Below are 26,144 nucleotides of genomic sequence, written 5' to 3'. Positions count from 1 at the left end.
CCTTTACCTGTAATGATCCCCTCCCGCAACCCTCACAGTCCCCTAGTTAACCAGAAGCTGTTAACAAGGTTTCCTTCCCACATGAGGTGAGGAAAGGGAGAAGGGCAGATGAGGGGTGCTGGGAGGCACCAGCCCAGGACAGAGGTGGGGAGGCAGCCCTGGGTTCAGGCAGGTGGATAAGGCAGAGCGGAGCTGGTGCAGGAGCTGGGTGAGGAATGGAGTGGCGGACTCCAGTGGGAGATAACAAGCCATCTCAAACTCCACTGATGTGCTCCCCTGGTCTAAGGTTATCAAGCAATTGCAAACACTTTTCAAAAAAAACCAACCTCATCTTTCCAACAAGATATGAGGGTGTTTTGAAATCAGGAAAGGTTAGAGAAGGGGGAGGGAAGCAGACAGATTTTATGCTCTGGTGACAAATGAGATTGCTATTTGCTGAAGCCTTCTCCCAAAGCAGAGTGAGATATGTCTGGCTGGAGAAGAAGATATGCTTATTATCAAATGAAAAAGGAAACAAGAAAGTGAAAGTCCAGGTTAAGACAATGAATGCATGATAATGGGGAGCTGCCTTCCCAAGCAGGGGCTGGAAATGAGGGAAGACATGGGGACAGAGATGTGAAATGCTCCCAAGAAATGAAAGATGCTATGCACACATGGTGCTGTCATCGGGTTCTCTCTCCCGGGTATCTGGGAACCAACAGAACAGACTGAGAATTTTAAACATTTCTGGGTTTGTTTGGGTTTTTTTTTTTTGGGGGGGGGTACAAAATTCATCTCCTTTCTCATTCTGAAAACACACATTTTCAACATCCATCTCTTTAGATAACTAGTTCTTTAACTCTGTGCTCCTCAGATAATGATGTCAGTAAATATCCATTGTGCTGGAAACTGGAGGAAGGAGAAGGGACTCTGACAAGAACTTAGGGGAGTAGAACTGCATCATGTGAAGCCACTGCCCAGGGTCAACTATAGCCCTGCTTCAGGCCAACTGTAGGAGCCTGGACAAGCCACTTCATCACTGTGCTTGTCTACCTCATTCGTTAGATAAGGGTAATCACGTTACCTTCCCTCAGAGCTATGCTGAGGATCACAAGAGAATCTGCCAAAGTGCTCAGAATGGTGTCAGTCGCAAAACAGCCCAAAATATGTTAGCTATTATTATTCCAAGAACCATACACAAATAACCACATTCTGACAGTGACTGGTAAGTGACAAACTCACAACAAGCAAAGCACAAATCGAGCAAGTGAGTGCTCAGCAGGAATGGCCAGGGCTGGGGGACACAGTCTCCACATCCAACATTGCAGTCAGGTCTGCTCAACCCACCAAAGTCACAGCCTAGACTGGTGGGGGGATCCCAGGTGAGGGAGTGGTAGCAATGGGGTAGGGCTTGGGTCATGAGGCCCTCATACATTACAAAGCATCACAAGGCACTCTGAAGCAGCCTCTGTGAGGTGTGCGTGGTGAATGGTAAAGTGCCCTGCAAATCTCAGGCACTAGAATTTCTTGGTAGTTTCACAGCACCTAATATAGTGTCATGTTTAAAATAAGTACTCAATTGACAATTCTATTTTCAGAGACCTGTAGTGGAACTACTCTTAAGCCTGACATCCTGGGTAAGATATATCTTTGTCCATCAGATAGACAATGAGGAGGAAAAGACTATTTGAAATGCAGGAAGATTTCAGAAAGCCCCTGACTGTTAGTGAGAACTGATGGGCAGAGGTGGCCCTTCCCCAACTCTGGCATGAGGGAGAGGGTGTAGGAGAAAGGCCTTCCACCTAACATGCCAGACAGGGTCTGTTCACCAAATGCAGCCTAAACTCAGATGCTCCCACCCTGAACTGGACTTGACGCAGAAATAGCTGTGCTGGCAGCACAACAAGCCCCAACCCCCAGCCAGACCCCTGTGACCCAGAGACCATCCCAGAGCGCCAGGTGCCTCCCCCTCTGGACCATGCTCCCAAGGCAAAGGTCCCACTTACTTCTTCAGCCACTCCACAATGTCCTCGGCTGTGGACCCATAGTTATCATATTGGAACAGAAACCGTCCTTTCCTGCGAAATGTGGAGAGAAAAAGTGGGCTCAGTCAGGGATGCAAATGCCATCCGGGAGGCAGAAGGGAAGCAGGGGACTTACTCGAAATAGCAGATGGTGGGGTAGCCACGCACGTTGTATTCCTCCTTGATGTTTTCAAATTCTGAGGGGTAGATGTTCATCCCGGCGAGCACCTGGGAAGGGAGAACAGATCTGTGCACCTACACCTCATCTACACGCTGCCGGTGCAGCCCCTGGCAGGCTGAGTCACTGGGACCGACAACCCAGAGCTACTAAGAGGCAGGCGTCTGGGCCCAGAGCGGCCCTCCACTCGTGTTCCCTCTTACCAGCCCTGCATGAAGAACAATCCCAGAACAAAAGCAAAATTCTCAGAGCTGAAAAAGAAACCTGACCTTGCTACCAAGTTCAAACCAGACCTAGAATGAGACCAGTGCCAACAAGGTATATTATGCCTTTGCTCTGCTCATATCAACCCATGTTCTGCTTGTGCCCTGCTTCTGCCACTCCACAATGTTCTTCCAGGATGGCTTCTTCATGGCCTTAGTCTGCCCACCATCGTGTATGACATTCTCAGATCTCACAGCTCATATGTGGCCAAGGAAAATGTGGGACCTCGTGACAATCCACTGACCTCATTCTCCTCCCTCTAGACCTCACCAGGCTGCACCAACTCTTTCCGGTTTGTGACCATCATCTATAGCCTACCCAGTGAGCTTGCTTGATTCAGAAGACAGCTTCCATTTAGGAGTTAGGTGACCTTGAGCAAGTCATGTATTCTGAGAGGGTCCTTGCTTGTAGGGTGTGGGTAATGAGACTATCACAGAGCTCTTAGGAGGACTGAAGGAGATGAACCACGTCATCTTGCAAAACTGATGCTTAATAACTGTCAAATTTTCCATTTCCTACCCAATTTTCTTTTCTTTTCTCTTTTTTTTTTTGGATTGGTGAGGTTTTTTTTAATAATTTTTTTTTTGTATCATTGTTCATTTTTAAACAATATTCGCTTTCCCACTCAGGTTCTTACCCAATTTTCCTGGCGATGCCTAAGGCCCCTCCACCCCTAAAGGCATCTAAACATGTCTTTCCAGCTGTTTTATGAATCTAGCTTCAATGCCTGGCACAGAGCAGGTAAACAATAAACACTTACTAAACACTGATTTTTTTCCTCCAGCCCATTTGGGAATGCTTCAGGGAATACAGAGAGAATAAGCCTGAAGTAGAATGTACAAGAAGCTCTGAAACTCTCTAAAATCCACTCTATTTATTTCCCCAGACCAATTCAGCAGCCTGTTCTAGTAATATTTGTCTGCTTTTAAGTTCTTTTTTTAACATCTAATTGATCTCCTAGTGTCAGTATTGTCACCCCAAAATTAATCTTCCACATCTTCCTCCTTCATGACATCACCTCCCTGAACAAAACCTCTCAATTGTATTAAATATGAACTGAAGTCTAACTCCACACTCAAAGACCTATCTCACATTTGACTTTATTTTTCGCAAAACCCTTAATTGTACACTTGTTAGTGTCTAGGTTTTTATTCTCCTAGGAATGAGATAATTTGCGATTTCTGCAAGGGAGGAAGCTGGCCTATTTGCTATCTAAGGCACCTTGCAGACAGATAATACACCACACAGGTATGGAGCCTGGGCACAGAGGTTAGAAACTGGATTACAAACTGACTCCCTACTAAGGAGATGCATCTCCCGGAACAAGTCACAGATGCCTCTGTTTTTGGTTTCATCTGCAGCTGTGCCATGTGGTTGCTAGGAAGTTTTAATGAAGGAATACAAAGTCTCTATAACACTCAAAATATGGTAGCCGTTTTTATCAATGGGAAGAGACTGTAATACTGCTCACAGCTCCTGACACGTGCCGTGCTTTGCGGGCCTGAGTGCCCTCTGATTCTTGCTCAGGAGGCCCAGTCCTCACTTCTTGGCTACCACCAAAGTCTCATCCATCCTTTAAGGAAAAGAAAATCATGCCTCACTGAGCTGCCTTTTCAAACCACTTTGGCTTATGGTGAGTCTGCTTAATTCTCTGAGTTTTTGTAGCAGTTTTGAATCACTTTGGGGACATTTACTCAATAATGAGACAAATATTTGTTGAAAAAAGATGTACAGAGACATTTTGTAGTTTGTGAAGCTGACTGAGGCAATACTGGTCCCACTCTAAGGGGTAGTTAGGGCCACAACACCTGACGCTGAGCCACGTGTGCCTGACCCACTCTGCCGGCACCACGAGCTCTTCCTCGTGTGCAGTCTCTCCACCAGAATGATCTTGGGAGCTTCATGAAGTGGGTAGCATGTGAGCAAGCGTGCAGAGGAGGCTGAGATTTCTACAGACATTCCAGGGAGGGCAAAAGGGAGGCAAGATAAGATGTGGCCAAAGAAATGGGGCACATTTTAATTTAACTGGACTTCAGGACACACAGACAGGAGTAGCAAGAGAGGACACAGGGAGTTCACTGAGGTCACCTTGGTAAAGACCTTAATGCCTGAGAACCAGGCAAAGGTACTGGATTTTATTTTGGAAGGCTTATATTCTGGGCAAGTGGGAAGGGGGCGAGGGGAGAGGAGGCCAGATCAAGACGCCAAGCAAGCAGTTTGACACGTGGTCCTGGCACCTAAGTGGAGGACTCAGGCTTCATGAAACTGCATTTGTTGAAACTGTGGACATCAATAAAAATCATTGAGGGACATAGCATGACAAGACAAAGAAAGCCCAATACCAGGCTCTTACTCCAAGGTGTTCAGAAGACAGAAGAAAGGGTGGGAAGCAGAATCTTGGCAGTACCTCCACCTGGTGGGTGGGAGGAATAGTAAGTGCAGAGCAGTGGGGAAGGGTCAATCAATTATCAGTATCTGTAAAGGGCTCTGTAGGTGACAAGCTATTTCCATGCACCACCCATTGCTCTTCACCATAGTCCAGTGCAGTGGCATGCGGTTGGCGTTATCATTCCCATTCCACAAATGGGAAACCAGAGGCTCCAAGGTTAAAAAGCCTGCCCAAGACATCCCAGCCAATTAGTGAAGCCAGAAGCAGAGCCTGGTGATCTATACAAATCTGTCACCTTGACCGACCCAGTGTTTACACCCGGATGGCCAAGGTTAACAAAGGCCTGGGCAAAGCTCAAAGGCTCAGCACAGACATCAATAACTGGCAAGGATGGGGGAGGAGGCAGATGAGAACAGGGCTGGTTCTGATGGCTGCTCTGAGACAGGGAGCAGCAGTGACTGCTGATGAGGATGTCAATTATCAGGAGTAGATGGGACAGACACCAGTGATTAACTGGACATAAGGACAGCAAAAGAGGCAAATCTGAGTCTGGAAAATGGCAAAGGCTGTGCATCGTTGACCTGGCCTGGCTTCTATATTAATGGCATCCTAAGGTAGAATACCTCCCAAGAACTCTATAAAGATTTCTGACCCCTGCCACAAACATGCCAGCCAGAAAGGGCTCAAAGATGACAAAGATGAGAGGAGACAGGAAACACTAATCCAGTTGATTTCAGCAGTGGGGTGGGGATGAACTTTGATTCCTGGGGACTGGCAGTCCCTTTCTGGCCTGTATGTGAGGACAGAAAGGTATTCCTTCCTCTGACCACCCTCTTTCTGGGGAGCCCTGGCCTCCACAGGCCACCTGAAGTGGATACTTTCAGTGACTAGGACCCTGCCCTTTTATGTATCTAGGAAAGGGTGAGAACTTTCAAAAAATACTTTCCTAAGAAACTAAGGGAAAAACAACAATACATACCCCAAGCAAGAAAACACAGAGGCAAGGAAATGGATGAGTTCACACAATACAGATGCCTTTGGTCATCTGTGACTAACACCTGGCCATAGTTAGGATTGCCCAGCAAGGCTCTCTAGGCACAGACAAGCCCACTGACTTTTCTGTGATGCCATCTGGGGAAAGGAGTGTCACCTCTGATGTATCTTGACCTGGGTCCAGGCAGAAGAAGCAGGTACTTTTTTTCCTTCCTTTTTTTAGAAACAGTTATTCTTAACACAAGTAATTTTCAGGGCTCACCTTGCAAAAAAGCCTGGTGTGAGCCCATGGCCACAAATGTCCTTCTGACTTTGCCTCTGTCCTTAATAACTTATGCTCTAAATTCCTTTAAAAATGGGATTATCACTTTTAATGCAAATGTAGAGCTTAAAATAACATATACTCAGGAATGGTATACCATTCATTCATTCACCAGCACTTACTGGATGTCTCCTATGTGCTAAAGCCTGCGTGCTGTACTGAAGAAACAGGCATGCGTCAAACAGCCCTTCAAAAAGCTTGCCTTTCAGGGTCTCCCTGGTGGCACAGGCGGTTGAACGCCATGCTGTGAAGCTGTCCACAGCCTCTGCAGCGCTGGTTCAATCCCAGCCAGCCGGCGAGGGTCCCACATGGAGTGGCAGACCTCTCCTGTCTTGCCCGCTGCTCCCTTCAGCAGTGTATTTCAGTCCTTCTGCCTGTTCTGTTCCCCGCTCTGTCTCTGGTGAATTCTCTCACCCTCCTGCGATTCTGGCCTGTACCCCAGTTCTTGTATAAATAAAAATCTTGGGGGAAAAAAAGGAGCTTGCCTTTCAGCGAGAAAAATCAAATTATGCCCTTTCTGCCTCCGCTGCCGCAATGGCACCCGTGAAAAAACTTGTGGCGAAGGGGGGCAAAAAAAAGAGTTCACCCTTGACTGCACCCACCCCATAGAAGATGTAATCAGGGATGCTGCCAACTCTGAGCAGTTTCTTCAGGAGTGAATCACAGTGAACGGGAAGGCCGGGAATCTCGGTAGAGGGGCCATGTCCATTGAACGGAGCAAGAGCAAGATCACTGTAACTTCTGAGATGCCTTTTTCCAAAAGGTATTTGAAATATCTCACCAAAAAATATGTGAAGAAGAACAATCTACGTGACTGGCTGCACGTAGTTGCTAACAGCAAAGAGAATTACGAATTACGTTGCTTCCAGATTAACCAGGATGAAGAGGAGGAGGAAGATGAGGATTAAAGCTCATTTACCTGGAATATTTTATATGAGTTCTTGAATAAAACTTGGGAACCAAAAAAAAAAAAAAAGAAAAGAAAAGAAAAATCAAATCATAATTAGTGTCAACTGATGAACCAAGTACACTAGAATAAATGCAAGATGGGTGGACCTGGTCACATGGCAGGGACAAGCTCTGTGGAGGGCAGGAGGGGCCGGGAGTTTGGCAGATGCAGCACTGGCCAAGAGTCTTCCAGAATGTGCATGTGAAGCACCAAATTCAGGTCTGCCTTGATGGGACCAGCCAAGGTAATTGTCACGAATGGGCATTGAGGATAAACTCCGTGGCACAAGAATTGGGAGGTTGAGCCAGCAGAGTAGTTTTCTAAGTGTACACAGGGGCGTGCAGGGAGCACACTGTGGGTAATTAAGTCTTTTCTTCAGGCAAAATAATCTTAAAATATGGTGGCTACTGAGGGCCCAAATGTAAAGTGAAACTTCCTCAGAGTAAAGTATGTGTGCCCCAAGGCCAAACGTCTCCAGGCAAGTAACTAAAAATTCATTCGTGAGAAATAAGCAGGACCTTGGAGTTGCCCCAGAATAAGGTCAAAAGAAAAAGCACTGATTCTTTGCAACCCAAGAGCACAGTAAGTAGCAGGGCCATCACAATGCCTAGCTGCTGCCATTTAAAATTTTAAAAGTGACTTTGAGCTAATCGCCAACTTAATTTGATCCATAAAGATCATGACACAGTTTTATGATCTCAGTCATCCTCTTCTCCTGGCATGGGGAAGCCCCCAGAAGCTCTGGGGGATTCAGAACTCCTTTAAGGAACTTTGGTCAGCCCCACTGAGACTCGGCTCCTCCCTATACCCTTTCCTGACAGGTGCATGGATTTTTTTCCATGTTCCCTAGAGGAGCTAATAGTTATTTTCCAGCTGCCAACAAAACAAAAACAAAACAAAAACACAAAAAAATAAAATAAAACAACAAATCCCAAACCTGTTACTCAGGGTAAGTGCAAAAACGGACACATAGGGTCAGAAGAAACGAGCCTAGCAGGGTAGGGGAAGGAAAGAGAGGACCAGGACAACTAGTGACGGACCCGCCTGGGTGAGCTCTGACCCCCGAGGGTCACCCCTCTCTTGCTGATTATCCTGGTTGCTCCTGCTTCTCTGAAAGTCTGTTTCCTGAGTGGCTCCTCTTCCCTGCCCGTCTCTGCAGTGAGCATCTCTAAGACACACTTGTCTCCTGCCTGCCCACCCCATTTCCCAGAACATGCTCCCTCAGAAAACGCCGTGGGCTCGCTGCTGGGCAAGCTTCCACTCTGGCTTCCACTGTTCTTCCCACCACACAGAATCCTGGAAGCCTGGGTGGGGCAGGGCCACGCGAACCCACTGATGCCTCAGGCCCTCCACCCGGTACTTCAGCCTGCTTTGGAGCCCAGCCCCAGTGATTCTGGACCTGATAGGCTGCTGTGGACCTCTGACCTCCCAGCAGTACATGCGCTCCCTGCTGGTGTCCTGGTTATTTACTCACTGGCCTTCGAAAGGCGCCCAACCCTCCTGGTATCTCCCCCAACCCCACCCACATCCTTCCTCCATTGACTCCCCTTGTGAGAAGAAGCCTGGGGCCCAGATAGCCAGCCCCACCTGGACCCTGGTGCCTCACTTACAGAGTGGCCTCGCATCTGGGTTGCAGCCTTCTGGAAATGTGGCATCATCCTCTTGCACATGCTGCACCCTAGTCACGGGCAGGAGCAAAACCAAAGTCAGTTATCATGGGTGCTTGGCCCTGCACTCACCTCTACCTAGCAAGCATTTGTCCAGCCTCCAGAAGTACAGGGTCAGAGGCAGAGGCCCTGGCCCCAGAGTGTTCACAATTTTGGTGGCACAGTAAATGGTGGACTAACAAATGTGACACAGCTGGAGAAGGACAGAGCACTGCATAACTAGAGCTAATAGTGAGTTAAACAGGAATGTGGAGACCCAGAAAAGATATCAGGAAAGCACCTCCCGTCATTTCATGCACAACTAGAAGCCTCACTTCCTAGTCAGGAGCTGCCAACGACCCAAAGTCAAATGCCATTACTAAGAAAATGTACAACCACAAATACAATGACTTCTGGGATTTTCATACTTCTTTTCTTTCATTAGCAAAGATAATTAACGCAGTGACTGGAGGCCAACCGGTGGGTGCTGGCTCTGGTCCTGGGGAGAAAGTACCGTGAACAGACAGGAACCTGGGTCTCATCTCCTGTCAATTTGTGAGGCAGATCACCTCCTTTCTCTGGGCTGTAGTTCCTTGGGGCCAAAGAGGGGGGTGCATGAGAAAACCCCCAGTTCTGTGTTATCTTTGACTCAGGGGTTCTGTAGCCCACCACATACATCCTCTTCTCCTGGGGTGGTGATTCAGAACCAAGACAGTCAAGCTCCAAACACTCACTGTGACGTGACCTGAACCTTATTTATACCCGTCCCTTTTCTACAACCAGAACAGGCTACGTTTGGGCACTGACACCACAGGACATAGGCATCAGTTTCCTCAGACAGGAGTTCTGACAGGCCAGGGGTTACTCTTTCTGACAGCGGCTCTGCTGCAATACAAGCTTGAGATGCATCTGAGGGCTGCAGAAACCAAAGCCGGCATTAGGCTCCATCTCGTCTCAACAGGACACATCAGGAACAGGGCCACCCAGTGGCATTTTGACAAGCTCTAATCCATGTTAGGTTCATGCCTTGTCAGGCCGTGGGCAGAGTAATACATATCAGAGAGGTGCACCCATCAGGCCAGATACAGATACTGGAAGACTGGGAGCAGATCAAATACCCTGGGACCACCAGAATCTCCCTCTGCAGCACCAAGACTACCAGATAAGGTGCAATGTGGGATATTTTGACATATCGAAGTCCATGGCTCCCTCCCCCACATTCCTGCCTGACATACAGATAGCCACACACCAGTCTACTAAGCCTGGACTTAAGTTCAGGGTCAGAGTCTGGGAGACACAGGAGTGCAGCAGCTGTTGTGAGGTTACCCAAAGCCTGAGCCATGGCACCTGCCGTCAGAGCATAAGACGTGCCCGATCTTCAGTAGTTGCACCTTCCCCACAATCATGGTGAAAGGGGAATAATCCCCACTGTGGGGATTATCAAAGAAGAGAATGGAAACAGGAAGGACATGCCAACTCCTCCAGATGCCCAGGATCCACCAGGTGGATGCCAGTGGGAGGGAGGCCATAGTGGAAGGAGCTCACGACTTCCACTCATAGTGGAAGGAGACCACGACTGGGGTCTGCATCTCCCTTTGACCACCTGCTGCTAGTGTGACCTTTGGCGTAGATGGCCTGAGTCTCAGCTTCTCTACCTGCTGAGTGGAGGCAGCACCTGCCCTGCAGGCAGAGGAGAGCCATGAGGCAGGCAGAACTGGGCACCAACAGGGGAGGCTCAGTGACTACAGCCCTGAGAGTTTGCCTCCTGGTCCACGGCAGAAAAAATTGTCCTGAGGGGCAAAGGATGCCACTCTCCTCCCCAGGAAGGAAATAAGGGGGGGATACTGACCACCCCTCATCTACTCTTCACTCTGTGACTCGATGAGATGGTAGGAGTCTGACACCCACTGAGCCACGTTCATCAGTCAGGACCTTAAATGATGACCAGTCCCCACATGTGTGGCTTCTCTTTTCGAGTTCTGCCTGTCTGCAACCTGCAGCAACATTACCCCCCATGCTCCCCAAACAGCAGGTAAGCGGCCAGCTGTCCCTGTGAGCTGAGGCCAGCAGTTCTGGGGAGAGAAGTTACTGGGAGGAACAGGAGATGGAAGAGTAAAAGGAAGCTACAGACCAAATCAGTTTCCAATTTAATTTTATAAAAAATAGAGATGGTACTATGATTTTCCAGCAGATTCAACAGAGAGGCAGAAGAAGAGATAAGACTAATTATCACCCTCAAATTTCAAAAGTTACAGCATTCAGCCCTTCTATTTTCCCATTGAGTCAACAAACATCTACTGAATAAACAATAGGTCCTGGGGACCCAGAGTCCCAATGTGGTCAGAGTCCTAAAAGACTCCCAGTTAGGGCATTGGGGTGTTTCCCAGGAATAAGCCTAATTATGAGGTGATAAGAGCTGGACTGGACTAGTGTAATAATGTCACAAGTTTGCTTTATCAGGAGCAATCAGGAATCCTGAGGTTCCCTTGTACCCAAGAAGCTATTTGATTCAACCCCCCATGGCAGGTTTGAACTTAATGCTCTTGAGCTTTCTCCCTCCCTCTGCCAGTACTAACTGCTCTGTGACACCTACAAGGAAACTAACTCCTCTACAAAGCTTTCTATTATATAAAGATAATAATTATGCTTGCCTCTCTCCTGCTGTGATGAGTAGGATGGGCACGCTGCCAGACAGCCTGGAGAGTGGGAGGTGGTGATGGCACACATTCAGTGCCAACTGCTAGTGAACCGCTCTTTGTAAGTGATTAACTAGTGTCATTATACTAGAACCAGCACGGTTATGCCTTGATCCTGCCTTGTGACATGTACTATAAACTCACACACACTGCTTGAGTCTCACTAACCAATGTGTTGAGTCCTGAAGGGTTCTGAGATAAACCAAAGGAGGCCTTATCCTCAAGGGTCAGCATGGGTAGGAGAGTCCTACAGCACCACATGGCTGGGCAGTTAACAAGATCCATCAGAGGGAAAACAAAAAGGTGAAACCAACCAATAGTAATGATGGGCGGGTCTTTGCTCAAAGAGCTCCTCAGGAAGGGGAAATGAGGAGGGTTTTCAAGAGAAAAGAGAAGCCCAGGGCATCCCTGGTGGCACAAGGGGTTAAGCACCTCACTATGATGTGATCTGCAGCCTCTGCAGCACAAGTTTGATCCCCAGACAGCCAGAGAGAAACCCACATGGTGAAGCAGATGTCTCCTGTCTCGCCTGCTGCTCCCCTCAGCAGTGTGTTTCAGTCAGTCTGCCTGTTCTGTTCCCCACTCTGTCTCTGGAGAATCCGCTCACCCCCCACCCCCCGCATCTCTGGCCTGTACCCCAGCTCTTGTATGCGTAAGTAAATAAATCTTTTAAAAAAAAAAGAAAGAGAAGCCCAGTGACCCACCCTGGGAGCCACTGTCAGGCCTGGGCACAGCCACCTCCAACCATACACAGCCAGCTCTCTCCAGCTTTTAGACCTCTGGTTTCCTGAAGAGCATGTACAGAATCACAGCCCAAGGGCCTTATACAGGCTTTAACCCAGTGTTTTCCAATCTGCAGGCCCAAACACTGCAGGGGTGGCCCAGAGAGTGAATTTTGAGCCCTCTTGGGATATACCATCAACTATTCAATTTTGCTGTTTCAAGCCTGAAAGCAGCCAGCCACAGACAAAGTGTAAACAAATTGGCTGTGTTCTAACAAAAACTTATTTACCAAAAAGGCAGCCAGTCCATGGGCCATAATTTGCTGATCCCTTATTAGAGAGTTATGAAATTGTAGGAATAACCAACAACTTCATAATAAAACAGAACTAAAAGAAAATATGGTGTGTGCTATGTCTGGTAGAGTGGATGGCAAGCAGTAAAGGTTACCATGGTTTTGTGAAACTTCTGTTTCAGCTTATTTATATGTAATTTAAATAACTGCACCGTAAAGGGTTGCAATATAAATATTTTTAATACTGTGAAATGCAATCCAAAAGTGTTAAAACCACTGATCTGAGCCCATCCATTTTCTCAAAAGGTATAGAAACTGAGACCCAGAAAGGTGAAGGACTTGGCTAAGGTCGCTCAGCTTACTGGCAGCATAGCTGAAATCATAACCCAAATCTTCTGGTTCTCATCTGCTGTTCGCATGGCCCTTACCACACACATAAAGACTGAAAACAGGGCCTCACTGATGGCGCAGCGGGTTGAGCACCACGCTGTGAAGCTGTCCACAGCCTCTGCAGCACAAGTTCGATTCCCGGCCAGGGAGATACCCACATGGAGCAGCAGACCTCTCCTGCCTCGCCCGTTGCTCCCCTCAGCAGTGTATTTCAGTCAGTCTGCCTGTTCTGTTCCCCACTCTGTCTCTGGTGAATCCTCTCAACCCTGCATCTCTGGCCTATACTCCAATTCTTGTATGCAAAAATAAGTCTTTAAAAAAAAAAGACTGAAAACAAATATCGGCCTCCTTTCTCCCTGGTTGGAACTCCCTTGCCCCCGCCCTGGTGGCACCAGCAGAATCAGAGATGCACAAGCTGTTGCCCAGAGGCGGATGAGGCTGTGGATGGTGGGCAGCAGCATGGCCAAGGGGTGGCAAAGCAGCAGCAGGACCTCAGAGAGCACATCCAAAATCAGAGCAGGGCTCCATCAGGGCTCAAGGTAGGCAGCAAAGGGGCTTCGGGCTCACAGGAGGAGAGGGGCAGGGGAAGGCGAGGAACCTGGAGAGGAGACCCCAGTTGTAGCTGATTGGCACTCAGCTCCACCTCTTCTCAGGGTGAGGAGAGCAGAAGGATGTGACTCTAGTGAGAGAAAACCTGTATGGATAGCAGGAGACAGGTGCCAGATGAAGAGGAGAAGGGAAAGGAAAGAGTCTAGACAGGGATGGGCTGAGTGATGATACTACAGTTTTGAGTGAGAGACCTGAGCTAGTTCCCAGTTCCCACCACTCTTCCTCCCCTCACCCCACTGCTAAAAATGGCTCAAAAGACATAGGTCACTCACAGGGGGCATAGAACATCATCAGCAGCGGCTTCTCTTCCTTCTTCAGGAGGCGTCTGAAGTCCTGAGGCACAAACAGATAACACCACAGGTCACACACAACAATGGAGAGAGCATCCCTCCAGGAACCCCGCCATGGTGGGAGGAGCAGGGCAGGCACTGACTTGAGGCTGAGGGATGCAACGCACAGCCAGGGCATATCAGGAGCTGGAAGAATCTTCTGGAAAAAGATTGTCCAGACAATATCTATTCCAGGAATATTACAGATGAGGAAGCTGAGGCACCAAGGGGCCAAATGGCTTGTCAAAGGTCACCAGGTGGGATGACCTTGTCTGGACCAAGCAACCAACTTTACTTGAACAATTAAAAGGGTACAAGGAGCCGTGTGTGTCCGGTGAGGCTGTTCACCAGGCCACTCATTCACCTTGCTCTACAGAAGTGTTTGTTGAGGTGAGGGGTCATTGTTCTCGTGTAGATCTGACTTGGCTAGCTAGGGATCTGCTGGTAACTAACTGGGGGATAACCAAGGCTGACTAATCTCTTTTCCCAGCTCCAGTTTCACCCCCATTCACCACCCCAAAGAGTCTGCTGTGCTTACAGGAGCATGAGGATAAAAGTATGCCCAGACCCACCCCACCCAGGAGGTTACAAGCTAATGGATCACTTAGTGCCTGGCCCCTTCTGAGGCAATATGTAGTTATTTGTTAAACAAATACTATAAATGTAAAAAGACAAATGGTCATAACAGTACTAAGGTAGACACTCCAGTCACTCCAGTGTAAAGCAGGGAAGGAGATTTTTCTTCCAATGTGCACTAAGGATGTACAGGAAAAAGCAAATCGATCATGGACTGTGGTGACAAACCATGATAGACCTATTTTGAACAAAATAAGCTCCTCTAACCAGTTTCCACGGAAGGAAAAACCACAGAGGTTTTTTTTCTCTTTTGAATAAAGGAAAATAAGAGGAAATTTCAAAATGCATCTTTCTGGCAGCAAAAAAGCATTAGATAAATAAATGATAGTACATTAATCCCACACAATGGAATACAATTGCATCATTAAAAGCGAGGGAGAGGAATATTTAATGTCACAATAAGACGTGCACATTGCATTAAGTATCTGGGGGAGCAAGTTACAAAACAGTAAATAAAAATGTAATGACACTTTAGTGAGTAAAGATGTTTATGTCTGTATTACATTGAAAGCCTGAATGACGACAGAGAACTCCAGCAGTGGACATCTCTCAACAGGAAGGACCAGAGTGATATTTTCCCCTTTTGTGCTTAAGCTGCATTTTCTAAATTTTCAATGATGAATTTATATTACTTAAAATTACTTAAAATTAATTACTTAGAATTATTATTTCCAGTTAGATTTTAAAAAATACCAATATTTTGTGGAAATTGAAAACATTTTATAATAAATTCTGAAAACAATTTCTTTTGTTTACACAACTCGAGGGTTAAAGCACTCATTTTAAGACAGATTAGTAACTAAGATCTTTGGCCCTTATTAAAGAGTGAAGGATGAAAACACTTTGAAAATGATCTCTGGAATCCCTGGAGATGAAATTAGGTAAAAGGTCTAAGAAGAAAAGGCTTTTCAGACCAAATTGGTCTCATATCCTGAGTACTAACAAATATTATATTACAGTCAAAGATATTTAGCTACTTTAGCTAAGTGTGGAACTCTAAGCTTTCAAGTATGAATTGGCAAATTAAACCTGAATTTGGAACTTTCAGTTATTTCATGTGAAGATCCTATTGGTAGAAGAGCAGCTATACCTGAAACGTTCATATGAGAGAAAATAGCATAATGTAGGACAAGGGGATTGCCTACAGATGTGGAAAAAATATTCTGCCTAATATTTCTTTTTTTTTTTTTAAAGACTTATTTATTTATTTGTTTGTTTATTTATTTATACAAGCACTGGGTACAGTCAGAAGCACGGGAGGGTGAGAGAATTCACCAGAGGCAGAGCGGGGAGCAGAGCAGGCAGAAGGACCGAAGTACACTGCTGAGGGGAGCAGCGGGCGGCGGGAGAGGTCTGTGCGCCATGTGGGACCCTCCTCTGGTGGCCGGGGAGCAGCCGGGGATCGAACCGGCGCTGCAGAGGCTGTGGGCAGCTTCGCAATCCAGCGTTCAACCGCTGCGCCACCAGGGAGGCCTTCTGCCTAATATTTCTACAGTTACACGAGAACAAGCTTAGGAATTTCAGGAGACAAACATTTGGGGAGGGAAGGTGGCAGACAGCCCCTTTCCAGAGAGGTTAAAAACATCTGTTATCATATAATCTCTCCAGGAGACATGATCAGTTTGAGTTGTTTGTTTTTGCCTACCCAGTGCAGAGAAATGCAGGTGCCTAGCCCCTTAACTGGAATCGCCACACACCCACTTGGTTGGTCCATGATGATCACACAATCCCTCCTTCAGAAAGTATAAATGGCATCATTTTCTCTAAAAGTCAATGATTTTAAATGAAAAGAGAGAGAAGGCAGAAGAAGATAAAGCTATGTTTTGATGTTATCAGGGTAACATGCCATGCTGCTCCCCGCATCTACAGAAAACCCTGCTTGCCTCACTGACCCCTGGAAATGTAACAAAGAAGGTCCGGTCCATCCCCTTCAAGGCACAGTCAAGCAAATAAGGCACATGAGTGTGCACGACACAAACACTGCACATGTGGAGGGCGCACATACAGGTCAGAGGGGCTGGCCACTGTCAGGAAGAGAAGGCTTGTACAGAGACCAAACATGAGAACCATGGTGTGTCCCCAAACCCCACTCTGTCAAAACCTGGAAACTGAAGCTGAGGAAAGTAAATAATTTGCTCAAAGTTATGCAGTGATTCAGAATTGTAAAACCTGACCCCAGTCTTTGGAAATCCAACTCAAATCTCTGAGATTATTTTTACAAAAAAAAAAGCAGAATTCACTTTAAAAACTAACCACAAAGCCAAATCCTAGCAACAAGTGGATACATAACAAGGAGAAGATATTTAAATTAATATAAAGAAAATCTAAACATGTTAAACTGCATCAAGTAAGGTGGTGAAGAACGGAGAAAGCTCTCAGGAGCCAGCCTGTGACCACCCGTTGGTTCTGTCATGGAGCTGGGAAACAGAATCAAGTATTAGCACCCTGATCCAGCTTCCTTGAAGGAAAGCACAATCAGTCCCTAATTCTCCCATTTCTAAGCTCCAGAGGCATGTCTTCTTTCAACTCTGGTATGATGAGAAATAAATTACCTTTTCACTGTCAATGTGAACAACATCTTTGGCTCCAGGATCTTCCTCCCATAGTGGGGGCCCCTTTGGATCCTTCAGAAATGCCACTAAGGACTGAAGAAAAGAAAAGAGATGGTAAAACACATTTTAGCCAAAGAGATGGGAGATCAAGAACCTGTTCTTAACCTGCCCGGAGACCCAAGTGCCTGGAATGGGCTGCATGTGGCACATGCGCAAACATTTCGGGTGTGCAGTGACTCATGGCCCTAAGAATGCATCGCCACACCAGGCTTTTTCAATCACTTAACCATACTCTGGTTAGCTGATCTATACTTGCTATGCCACTTCATGGTCAGGAAAAAAAAAGTGGAAATGTGAGACAATTAGTGGGCTTATTCAGAGACACACTACTGCTCCTACTAAACCTCATTTCCTCCAGTCTCTCCAATCCAGCCCTATCCACATTCAGAGAGCCACTCAAACTGTCAACTCCACAGGCAGGTAATTACACTGACTTGAAACCTCCTCAGTATCTCATGATGTAAACGCTTTGGGGGTGCTTTAAATCCTGACCACCCTCTGTGGGGTCCTAGCAGGAAGCCCATGGGGCAGGGTGTGCATCTCTGTGACCACTCTGTTGCTAGACTTCTCTTCCCAAAGGCCTCCCTTTTGTATTGCCTCGGAGGAAGAGCTGACAAACACCTTCAGGATGAAGGGCTTAAACTAGCCTTTGTCATTGGGAGAACTGAGTCAAATCCATACTTCCTTTGGAGAGACACATGCAGGTAGGATGGAAGGGGCAAGGCCCTGCGCTCCAGTCCCTCACACTGCACTGATCTAGCTTTCCTTTCCCCTCAGCTGGTTGGGAACTGGTGCTCAAAGTCAACGAGAACCAGGAAGATGTTCCAGAAACCGACCAAACCTCTATCCCTCCAATCCCGGACAGGAGTGACTGGCCTCCATGTCAACAGACAGAGCCCTAGATGTCCCCCAATTTGATGAAGAAAGAATCTGTTACTTCTTTCAACAATGATCAAGTGACAGTGAGCGGATGAGCTGGGAGAGGGTCTGAGGTGAGAAAGGGAAACAACCTCTTTGCAGGAGGGCTGTGCATCCCAATCACTGGTCACACACAGAGGACCTCAGTGAGGTTTAGTATTTCTGGAGACTCCCATTTGGAACAAGCTCCTATGGGAGAGTGGGAGGCAGCCAAGATTTGGTAGGATTTCATTCAGGTAATGGTCCCTGTTGGTCCAAATGGAGCTGCAAAATGCCTCCTGGCAAGAGAAGGGCTGTTTCCACATCACAAAGGCAGATCCACCTTTTCTCAGCTCCTTTTCAAAGCCTCACTGTGACAATATAAGCCAAAATGGAACTGGCAGGGCCCCACCCATAGCTGCAGAGGCAGCTGCCTACCCAGGCCATGTGAGAAAGAGGCTTACAGGTGTCCATCTGCCTGTTAGAAAGACCTGGTGCAGTGATCTCAGTCTAGGGAGCACAGAAGACTTCTGGGGTCTGTTAAACCCCAGACATGAAAACATTTACTTTAATTTATGCACACACATGGCTTCTAGGGAGAAAGTTCACAGTTTTCAGGTGATTCTCAGTGGGACCAGGAACCCAAAATAAATTAGGAACTATGCTCTTTGGGGACTCCTGTTCCCACACCAGCATAAGCTGAGTTAAAAGGTTCACAGCCTCCCCATTCCCTACCCCCCAAGCTCTGCTTCATATCAAGAAAAAAAAAAAAAGATGAATGTGGACAGAAAAAGGAAATAAATTGCCTCTTTTAATGTAACAATTGAAACATTCATACTAGTATTCTTTTTGCTTTTTAGGTGGAGATAATTCTTGCTTAACTCAAGCTGAATAACCCCACCCAAGGGTCCTCTCAAAATTACCCTAATTAACAAGATCTTGGGTGGAAAAGTCTCCAGGGAGCAATACCTGGAACCCCATCCTCAGTTAGCCCATTCTGGGTACTCTGAATCTCAGGGAAATGGCCTAATAGCATACCTTAGAACTAAGGACATGGTCCTGGCTGGGAAAGCACACTTATAGCTACAGGGCCGGCCTTGGGAGAAAGTCATTAGAGGGCCACATGAATTTCAGCTTCCAGCTACCAGTGGGCCTCAGCACTTACACATTTCATGGATTTTGCTGGATAGACTGCTGACAATCAAAAGGCCATTTATAACACAGGAAACTCTTCAAGTTTCCAACTCTTATCCACACTTAATCTGGCCCCTGGAATCATTTAAAGACCACAGCATTGTCCCTATGACCAGGGACCTACCAGACAGAACATGATGACAACATCAACAGCTAGAGCCTGAGCCTGCAGACCATGCCCCTGTCCTGCCACAGGTGCGTCCATTTACCTGGACAAAAAGGCTCAGGAGAAACCTTGAAAGGAAAACTAATCCTTGACAAGGGAGCTCTGGTCTCGGCTGCTCCTGCTGAAAAGCAGAGCTATCAGGCAGTCATGGGGATGCTGGCCCTGTGGGCTCTGGGGACCCAGGATGCCCTGCCTCTGCTAAAGACACTGATCTTGTACAACATACAGCCCATTTCTCCAGCTTGTTGATGTAGAAATCACAGAAAGATGTGGGCAAGCGGATTCCACACACTTAGGCTTTGTAAAGAGGGGGAAGAAGGCCAGGACTTGGCTTCCCCCACCCAGGCCAGCTCAGTCCACTTATGGTCCTCGCTCCTTTCTTGCAACCACAGTTCTGAGCAGCTGCAAGTTCTGCTCCATGATCTCACAACTAACTCCTCGGAAGGCCTGGCCCGATTAAATATAAACTCAACACAGCCTCCAAAACAAAACAAAGAACCACCACCCCCTCCTTCCATCACTACATAAGTACTTCCCTTACCCCCCCCCCCCCGCTCAATCTTGTTCCTTGGGGAGCATGTGTTCTTCCCAAGAATTTCAGTTGATGTTTTAATACAACAAAAGAGGGGTTAAGCAACTCTAGTTGGTAGAATTTCTCTAGGTGTCTAAGTGGGGGTGATGATGATGAGTAATCAGGCTAAGTCCATATAAGGCAAAAGCTGCAGCAACTTTAAAAAGAATGAGTGTTAGCAGATAAACAAGAAATGATCAAGGAAGTGGGGGCGCCACCCAGGGAGTGTGATGCACTGACAGCTGCACAGATAGATGGAAAGACAGGAAGAACAGGAGACACAGATGAAGAAAAGGAGACAGAGAGAGAAGCACAGGTTCCAACCCAGCGTGAGAAGCGAGAGAGTCTGAGAGAGTGAGTTTCGCACAGTTGGGACTAGGAGAAATAGAGGGCCCCAGCATGGCAGGAGAATCCCACCTGAACAGGAGGTAGGATAAGACTGGTTTGAAGAGAGAATGTACACTGAAGGAGGAGAATCCAAAGGCAGTGGAAGAACTCAAGGCTGGAGCAGCTGCTTTGCATGAACAAAGTCACAAGAACTTCACAGTTATATTCACTGATGTTTTACATCTACTTCCAAGTTAGATTTATAGTGGGAATATCTCAGTGACATCAGCCCACAGGGGCCAACCACTGTGGGCTACCAGAGATAAGGGAGGGCTTGAAGGCACAGCAAAGGGAGACTCAGGCTTGCGGAGTGGACAAATATGATGGGACATGCCTCACTGGACCACTGCTGAAAAATTCAGAGATTTACCTCCGAGGCTGGTCATCCTCACTGTATTAACAATCACAAACTTTTCTAGATATTCTGCTGACATATGCTCTAGAGATAAGAATCCCTCAGGTCATTTCGCAGAGCTATTTGTGCAATCTGCCCTTCCTTCTCTCAGAGCGAACCTGCCAGACTTTTGGCGTCCATTCAGACTCTGCTTCTGCTGAGAATGAGGGAGGTAAATTTACCTTAAATGTCACAGCTCGGTTATATTCAGTATGAAACGCACCATCCCTGTCAAATGAGGAGAAAAAAGTGTTAACTGTAAGAATGGTTGCGAAGATATATACCTTTGGTTTCCTGCAGCATCTTAAGATTTAGCTATTCAACACAGTTTGGGGTTTTTTTTTTGGTAAAGAAATAATTGTAAAAACAGAAAAAAATCATTCTGAAATAAAATTAATCTAACTAAAAACTGCTGTTCACTGAGAATACCAATGAAAGCTTTCAGCCCTTCCTTGGAAATTGGAAATGCCCACGTGCACTTACTGGTAATGGAATAATTCGACCTTTTTGTCCTTTGGGCTCAGGTCAACTTTCATCTTCTTGCACAATTTTCTACTCTCTGCGTCACTGAAAGACACAAATGTCGGGAACCATTTGTTATCTAAAGTCCTCACATAGGTGTTGACAGAGTAAAATATTCCAGTGGCCTAACAATAAGTCAGGTAACGGGACATTCTCAAAAGCGAGTGAGAAGTTCACTACAGACGGGTTCTCACAGGATTGGAGAAGGGAGCAGGCAAGAGTTGCGACAGGTCAAGAAAGAAGGGGCCAGGTGGACAAGAGGCTGCCCTGCTGCCTGCAAGAGGCCGCTCAGAAAGATTTGGACAAAGGAGTCCCCAGAATATGAGGGGGTGGACAGTCTATGCTAAGGTGGAAAATGAACAACTAGTATAGAATCACCTGGGGAAGCTTTGGAAAATATCGGCCCCCGGCTTCCCCAGATCACTAGATCAGAATCTCCACCTGGGACCCAGCAAGTTATGTTTTTAGAGCTCTAATGTGTGCTGTATGCCACCAAACCAGATGCTATCAAACCATCTGGACTGGGATAAGAGGGATAAGTCCTACAGTGTTTAAGAAGTTATGAAATCTGACCAGTTACTGACAAAGCTAAAAGGAGAAAGGGGAACACTTCAGCGCAGGGAGCACCACCTCTGCATTACCACACTTTCAAAATCTGCATTATCACACTCTCAAACATCTGTTAGATGTCATTCACTGTTTACACAGTGCTCATGCATGAGCTCATGTAATTGTGGTTTCCTTCCTGTGAGACAAAAGGACCGCAATTATAATGCTGGACCAGCAGCATCAGCATCATCCAGAAACCAAAACCTCTGCCCGCTTAGCCCTACTAAATCAAAACCAAGGTACTTGAGCAATTGTGTGTTAAGGAGACTTTCTAGGTGATTCTGATGCATGCCGTGCACAATCTTGCTTTCTCCTCCACCTCCATGAAGTTCGGTTGCCCCTGTGCCCCACACTAGCTGCCTCAGGGAACTTTGCCATTATCATGGCCTTCCCAAGACCTCACTGCACTTAGTCAAGTCTGCCCAATACATAGCAAAGGCAGCAGACACCCCACCTGGATAGGGTTCTGCTGGTTTCTTCAAGGTCCCCTCCCCAGATTCGAATCGGTCACCCAAGCCGAACGGCCCCTGTTGACTACACTTCATGAAAAACTGTTCTGCCAGATATGACAGCCACCTGAGGGAAGTCCCTCATCTCCCACCTGTTTACATACCTCACCACCTTCCACAGCCATCAGCTTCACACAGCTGTGCATCAGCCCCAGAACAGATGGACTAATTAAACCATTCAGCTCAATTCTAAAAGCAACGCTCATCAGTGGACAAACAAAAAATTGTTTTAAGTGCAAATATACAATTCGCAATTCAAAGCAAGTCATACTCTCATCTTACTGGGGAAGTGCAGGAAGGTCAGAGAGGGAGTGTGTAGGGCACACTCCCGGGATCCCCTGCTCCACCCCACCCGGGGTCCAGGGTTTTCCCTCCTTATTTAGCCCCACCTGTGCTAGCTACCACTGTGGATGCTGCAGCTCCCAGCCCGGGTCTGGCACACAGCAGGGACTCAAGACACACACGATGGATTCAGAAAGGAAGAGCTTATGGCAGTGCAATGGTTGCTCCCCTGAGGTGGTGAGGGCATTTTATGATGAGGAGAGTTCAGAGAGAAGGGATGAGCTGGGTGGAGAGGAGACCCAGAGAGGCTGAGAGCATACATCAGAAGGCCCTATAAAGGCAGCCCACAACATCCAGTTGCTGGGATCTTTCTGGCCCTAAAGCTCCGTGGGACGCCATGCCAGAGGGGAGAAGGCCATTGCACACAAGCCTACACTCACAGCTGTGATTGCACCATGGGTTTGCCTATCCCACAGGGGCTCTGTGGTGAAGCCACACATATAGGCGCCAGGTTTGTCGGAGAACAACTGTGTCCAAGGAACCCTCTCCCTGTGGTGGCTGGCACAGGTAGGACTAAATAAAGAGAGAAAACCCTGGACCTGGGGTGGGGTGCAGCAGTGGAGCCCAGGAGCTAATTCTTTGGGAGAGAGGGTGCTACTCAGTAGGCTTATAACCGCTTACTGGGCCCTCTCCCTGTCCAGCTCTGCTCTGCTGTTCTCACCTGTTTCTCTGACCACCTACTGTCTGTCCACCTGTAATAGCAAATAACGACAAGGGTAGGGACAGAGTTTCTGGTACCCACGGGCCTCCCTATTCCCAGCCTGGCATCCAGCAGGGGCACCGCTAGGGCCTACTCACACTGCTGTGCCTGCAGTGGCTGCTCAGACTCTGCAGGCAGCCAGAGGGGAGAAGGCCATTGCACACAAGCTCTCTTCCACCAGGCCTGGCTGGCAGCTTCTCCTGGGACATTCAGAAAGCAAGAGAAGGAGTGACAGGACTCTGAAATTCCAACCCCAATCCCTGCCTGCTCTGACAGAACCCAATCCACAGAAAAGTTTCGGTGAGTTCCCCAGCCCAGGCTTAGAGGCAATGCTCCAAATCAACCAAGTCGGCTGAGAGGAGCGGGGAGGGCAGAGGTTCTCCAATCTGTTCCTCAGTCTGGACTCCTGCCTGTGAAGCTAGCCCCCACAACAGTCTGTGGTCCCCACTCCAGTTAAGCGAATCACAGCTCTGTCTGTCTCTGCCACAGGACTTGCTATTGAAGAATCTATGCAGCCCTTTTCTTTCCCAGGAAGGCACTGTTCTCTCCTGCCCCTAAACACTCTCTCTCTGAGGGGAGGGTGGGAGAAGAGAGCCCCTTCTCTGCTATCCTCTCTCCACCTCTGGCCCACTTATCCACTGTAATCCCCATCAGAAGCATTTGTTTCATAAAAGCCAAGGCTTGTGTGGTTCACAGCTATTTCCCCAGGGTTACAACAGCAGCTGGCACATAGCAGGCACTCTCTAATCTGGCTGATGAATGAATGCATGAATGAATGATGCTATCCTCTGGCTGCTGGGATGAGGCTCTGTACTTCCAGCTTTCTGGGCTCTGTCTATTAAGCTCCAGGAACCCTGCCATGAGACAGTGCTGACAGTATGCCCATATTAGCTCCCCTCATTCCTATGATTCTCTCTCTCAGTGTATAAGACAGAGAGAGAGTGTGTGTGTGTGTGTCTGTTGTCTGTGCTGCACAATTTGTGTGCAGCAGACAAGACACACAAATTGTGCAGCACAAACAACAGAAGTTCTAGGAGTTCAAAAAGGGGAGAAAAATTACCCAAGCTCAGGCATCTGGGTTGATAGATGAAGCACAATTAATTGATTTACTGGATATCTCCTTTTCTACCTCCTTTCCCTAGTCAGTGACTAAGGTTTCATGGGGAAACGGAGACAAAGGCAGTGAGTAGGGAAATAAGCTTTGCTGGTATGGAGCAGGAGGAAAAAAACCCCATGGATCATGTAGGGTGATCCTGGCTGTGCAAAGATTCTCCCTTGTCCTTTTCCTGGCTATCTGGCAGGACCAGACATCTACTGGAATGCTGGAGCCCACCTCCCTCTGCCCACTCATTACCGCTGCAGGGGCAAAGCATCAAGGCAGGGGCCTGATCCATCCTATCCTGCCCCACACTGCCCCTAGCTCTCCTCTGTCCAGCATGTGGAGGAAAAGATTATACTCTGCACCTCAGCCCTGGCCCTGACAGACACAAACATGTGGGTATTTCATTTGAATTTGCTGTGGTGGGGCTGGCTAGCAGTGCGGAATGGCTGCTGCAGGTGATGTGCTGTGCTCACTAGGTTTTCCTGCACGTAACGATCATCCAAAGACCAGCGACTCACTCCTGAAGTCAGACCCAGGGATTATAGGTGGGGAAGTGACAGCAGAAAGAAAAAGAAACAAGATGCTGGAGGCTCTGAAGGGGAGGTATGACCTTCACAAGTTGCAGTCTAAGTACTCAGCCCTCCCTGGAGGAAGGCCCAGCTGCCAGCTGGAATGACTGCCGGCTTCTAATTGGCTCTGCCACCGGCCAGCCTGTGACCTCTGGCAGGAACCTTGGTTTCCCAAGCTTCAAAATCAGTCGTCCACATGAACTGAATGGCGATTTCAATTCCTCCACTGGGTCAAGTATTACGAAAGCATCAAGACTGGTCACCTATATCCTGACATTAAACTAGGAGCCAGAAGCCAGGACAGAAGGGAGAGACTGAGAAAGACCTGAGCCTCCATCATCTCTGTCATAGCCTCCCACCCAGATCCTCACTCAGCCAGCTGGCATCGTTACATCCACAACCACGAGCAGTCTCCTACAACAGGGCAGAAAGCTACCCTGAGAACCAAAGGCAAGGCCCCCAGCCTCTCCTGGCCACTAACTGTGTGCCCTTGGCTAAGCAGCCCTGCTGCTGCCATTTCCCCATCAAAGAGGGGTACATCTCTCCCAGCTGCCAGGTCTGACAAGTCAGGATTCTGAGCAAATGGACCAGTGACCCCTAAGGGTGGGTAGGAAAGAAAGGGTAAGAAGAGAGTGTCCCCACTTTAGAGACAGGAAGAAATAGGAAACAAGGAATGCGCGAGAACAAAGCATACTAACAGAGTGACTGCTAGGTGCAGATACCAAGGACAAGGTGAAAGAGGGTGGCTGGAGAACCACAGGCAGGAGACAGAGAACAGTCCTAGAATAACTGGACCTTGAACACGGACAAACCTTGGTGATCACACAGCACTCTGCAGAAGGGACTCGCTACGGTAGGGAGCCTCCTGGCTTGGCTGCTCTGCTTGGTACATACCTCAAGAATGCACATAATGAAGTATGAATTATGCAGCACAGTTAATAAAAGTGATGGAACTAAGAGAGAGGAACGTGCTTTGCCGCTACCTGCCTTCCCAGCCAGCAGTTTCTTCCTGCACCTCAGCTGGGGCCACCTTACCCCCAACGTGTACATGGCAATGTGCCAAGCAATATCAGAAGCCACAACAGAAACACGGTTCTTTTTCTGGAACTCTACTTCATCCCCACGGTAAGTAATATTAAACATGAACATAT

General features: G+C 47.6%; 1 protein-coding gene and 1 pseudogene across 2 annotated transcripts in view; one reads left to right on the top strand and one right to left on the bottom strand.

Annotated features, from left to right (window-relative positions):
* Nucleotides 1-26,144, bottom strand: part of PDIA5 (protein disulfide isomerase family A member 5) — a gene marked incomplete at its 3' end in the record, with an annotated part of 87,939 nt that overhangs the window by 31,883 nt on the left and 29,912 nt on the right. Inside the window, exons 4-10 of the mRNA XM_084232210.1 lie at nucleotides 21,124-21,207; nucleotides 20,823-20,868; nucleotides 16,972-17,064; nucleotides 13,727-13,787; nucleotides 8,709-8,776; nucleotides 2,140-2,231; nucleotides 1,986-2,057 (exon numbers count right to left, since the gene is read on the bottom strand). Of these exons, the coding sequence (XP_084088336.1) occupies nucleotides 1,986-2,057; nucleotides 2,140-2,231; nucleotides 8,709-8,776; nucleotides 13,727-13,787; nucleotides 16,972-17,064; nucleotides 20,823-20,868; nucleotides 21,124-21,207 (516 nt within the window). The remainder of the gene's footprint in view (nucleotides 1-1,985; nucleotides 2,058-2,139; nucleotides 2,232-8,708; nucleotides 8,777-13,726; nucleotides 13,788-16,971; nucleotides 17,065-20,822; nucleotides 20,869-21,123; nucleotides 21,208-26,144) is intronic.
* LOC311169936 (large ribosomal subunit protein eL22-like) lies at nucleotides 6,684-7,057 on the top strand (annotated as a pseudogene). Its single transcript has one exon. The product of its transcript is annotated as a large ribosomal subunit protein eL22-like (transcript).

This window comes from Talpa europaea (genome assembly GCF_964194135.1).
Source record: "Talpa europaea genome assembly, chromosome: 4".
NCBI classification, from domain to species: domain Eukaryota; kingdom Metazoa; phylum Chordata; class Mammalia; order Eulipotyphla; family Talpidae; genus Talpa; species Talpa europaea.
This window is presented reverse-complemented; position numbering and strand designations above follow the sequence as displayed.